Source organism: Hordeum vulgare, chromosome 7H (assembly GCF_904849725.1).
Source record: "Hordeum vulgare subsp. vulgare chromosome 7H, MorexV3_pseudomolecules_assembly, whole genome shotgun sequence".
NCBI lineage: Eukaryota > Viridiplantae > Streptophyta > Magnoliopsida > Poales > Poaceae > Hordeum > Hordeum vulgare.
Window position 1 is genome coordinate 418,353,292 of NC_058524.1, and position 3,267 is coordinate 418,356,558.

The 3,267-nt window shown below is 55.9% G+C and overlaps 1 protein-coding gene across 1 annotated transcript; it reads left to right on the top strand.

Moving 5' to 3' along the window:
• Positions 1–473: 473 nt before the first annotated feature.
• Positions 474–1,676, top strand: LOC123409005 (putative cyclin-dependent kinase F-2). Its single transcript, XM_045102010.1, has one exon. It carries the CDS (start codon positions 474–476, stop codon positions 1,674–1,676), a length of 1,203 nt encoding a protein of 400 aa, XP_044957945.1.
• Positions 1,677–3,267: the final 1,591 nt, after the last annotated feature.

Sequence of the window (3,267 nt, forward strand, 5' to 3'; positions counted from 1 at the left end):
CGCGCTGCCTGTGCGTCGACGGCGCCTCGCCGTATTGGCCGCTACAGCGATGTCTGAGTTGGGACGATACAGGCGAAGCAGCGGTTGACGGCAACAGCAGAGCAGCGTCGGGCGCGTTGCTCCTGCCGAGGAAGATGGTGACGGCACCGTGGACCACCACCGCTGCAGGCGAGGGAGTGGAGGCGAAGCTGCATCGGCGGCCGCGCACGGAGAAGTTGGCGGAGCTGCTCGATGCCATCGCCTCTGCAGACTGCAACACCGGAACAGAAGACAGAAGGCTTAGGAGAGAGAGCGCGAATGAGGAGGCCAGCAGAGGATTCGTGAGAAGATCGGTTTCCACTCCGAGTTCAGATGTCGCCCGCAGCCCATGGCATATGTTATATATAGGTCAACTCGTTATTGATCCACCTCCCTGCCTTGACTCGTTAGTTGCCTCCCTGGCGATCGAACCTGCGTGCACTGGCCCGGACGCCATGGCGGCTTCCGCTGGAAAGAAAGAGGCAGCCTGGCCTCTCACCATGGCGCGGTACGAGCGGCTGGAGAAGCTGGGTGAGGGCATCAACGGTGAAGTGTTCAAGGCGTGGGACACCGAGGACAACCTGATCGTCGCCGTCAAGCGGCTCAGCGGGAGCGGCGACGACGGCTTCATTATTTCCGGCCTGCCGGAGGTCATGCGGGAGGCTATGTGCCTGGGCGCGTGCCGCGGCATCCCCTCGATCGTGCAGCGCCGCGCAACCTGCGTTGCCGCATGCCAACGCGAGGCTAGCGATTCTTTCATCGTGATGGACTACGTCGGGCGCCTCAACCTACGTGGCTACATGCAGCGCCGGGTCCGTCGTCGTAGGCCCTTCTCCGAGGACGAGGTGCGCCGGATTATGAAGCAGCTCGTGGAGGGGGTGACGGCCGTGCACGCCGTGGGCGTCCTGCACCTCAACATCAAGCCGGAGAACGTGCTCCTCGACGACGGCACCGAGGACAGGAAGCAGAAGCCCAAGAAGGGGCCCGTCGAAGCCGATGTTAGCGGCGAGCTCAAGGAGGACCGCATAGTCTACAAGATCGGCGGTTTCGGGATGTCCATGAAAGGGCGGAGCAAAAGACAGCCGGAGGTGACTATCCTGACACCGTACAGCGCACCGGAGCTCCTCCTGCACTCTTGCGAGTACGACGATCGCGTGGACACGTGGGGGCTTGGATGCATAATGGCCGACCTCCTCTCGGACACCGGCGTCTCCACGTTCGATGGTGAGTCAGACATAGAGATCATGGCTAAAGTGTTTGGCATCGTCGGCACAGAGGGGATCAAGGACTGGTCTGGATACTCAGGGGTAGCGTCAGGCCAAAAATCGAAGCTGCCTGGTGGCAGAGGCATCAGCCGCCTTCGACACAAGTTTCCCAGTCGCAAGTTGTCGGCAGCCGGCTTCGAGGTGCTCAGCGGGCTGTTGGAGAGCAATCCGGAGAAGCGGCTTACTGCAGCAGAGGCGCTCGAGAAGCCTTGGTTCCATAACTGCCGACGCGGCTTTACCGGTTTCTTCAAGTCGTGCGTGGTTGGAGTCCTACCAGAGAAATATGATTTATATGCTTTACATTTAAAAAAGATAGATACCCAATTTTATCCCCCTAAAAATAACCCAAGTTTATCATTACTTTTTTTAAGGGGACAAATTTGTCATTGCTGAAGTGTTGTATTTAAGAGTTTGGCGGTTATGGTTTCGCCTTTGGCAAGCCATTTTAAAGATCCGCTAAACTGCATATTAGAAGTGAAGTCGTCTCGAACTTGATGGAAGTGATTTATCATTTTTTTTTCTTTTGATGGCTATTGTGGTGGCGCCTAAGGTTAGTTTAACAATGTTATGCACCATCTAATGTTATGACGGTTAGTTAACAATGTTACGCACCATCTAACCACTAAAAATTCCCTAAAAAAATCCAGTAAAAAGAGTTGCGATCAATGAAGCCGATCAATCAAGACCTTAGTTTGTCTAGTTCTTAGTACTGTACCGCGTGTATTGTGTGTCCCTACGTAACCAGCGTTACGCCTTTTCGTCCGAATCAAGCACATTGAGTGGGACGTGCAACTGACCGACCTCCAGAGTGTCTCCTCGCTGCAACCTAATTTTGGATTCGATCGATAGAGAGATCCTATATAGTGGGGTACCTCAAGACACACGGTAAGAAATGACGTGCACATCGATGTGGCATGCATCGTCTTCTTTCCAGGAACTGCATGCATGCGCCGGCCACTAGTTGTTGCAACCATTAATCTCAAATGTTTCTCAAGCTATCATCGTTCTTATATAGTAATATTCGAGAAAATCGTTCTTATATAGTAGCTTCTGCAACCTTATCGTCGGCCAAAAAATGCAGCTCATACAAGCATGCGTGGTGAGGATATGAGATGCGTCTGAATCACTACACATGCATGATGCATTAGTAAAAGCTAGGTTGCCGAAATAAGGTGGTGCCTACGCCCTGCTCACCAAAGTAAGTAATCTTGATAGATCCATCTGCAGTGCAGCTGGCACTGGTAGTTGCGTCCCCCATCGAGCGTGTGTGTATTTATACCATTGCTTGACATCTAGCTTCAGTCCTTGAGAGCAGAGGCAGTGGTGCAGTCGCGCTAGCTAGCTCCTTGTGTCGGGAATGTTTCCTCCTGCTGCTGCTGGTGGTGCTGGAGGAGGCGCGTGGCAGCTGCAACAAGGGATGGGCGTGCGCGCGGTGGCGGCGGCGCATGTCGTCCTCGGCCTGGCCACGGCCGCCTTCGTGCTCTACGCCGTCGCCCTCAACCCGGTAGATCTCCAGCCGCAGGTACGTACGAGTACGAATTACGTGCGATCGATCAAAATCGCCTTGTTTTCATTTCTTCTCTCGGCCTGGCGGGATAATCTCGAGCACTCATGGACTGGCTGGTCCCTGTACGTATAGACTGATGCCGCGCTGAGGACGGCGAACTGCGGCGCCACGCCGGAGCAGGAGCTGGGCATGCGCTTCGAGGCGCTGGTCATGCTCCTCACCGGGGCGGCGCAAGCGGCCACCGCGGGGGCAGCCTGGGTGCTCGTGACGGCGTTCCGCCGCGGCATGGCCCGGCTCCTCGCTCTCTTCGTGCACGCTCTCGGTGGCTTCAACGCCTACGCCCTCTACTACGCCGTCCGAGGGGTGGCCGCCGTCAGCGTGGGCTTCTGCATGAGCAACGAGCACCGCGTCACGCTCGTCCTCTACCACGCCGTTTTCCTCTGCGCAGTGTGAGCTTCATCAGCAAGCTGATGAGTG

Coding starts and splice junctions, on each gene's coding strand:
- LOC123409005 (XM_045102010.1), top strand. CDS start 474: ATGGCGGCTTCCGCTGGAAAGAAAGAGGCAGCCTGGCCTCTCACCATG.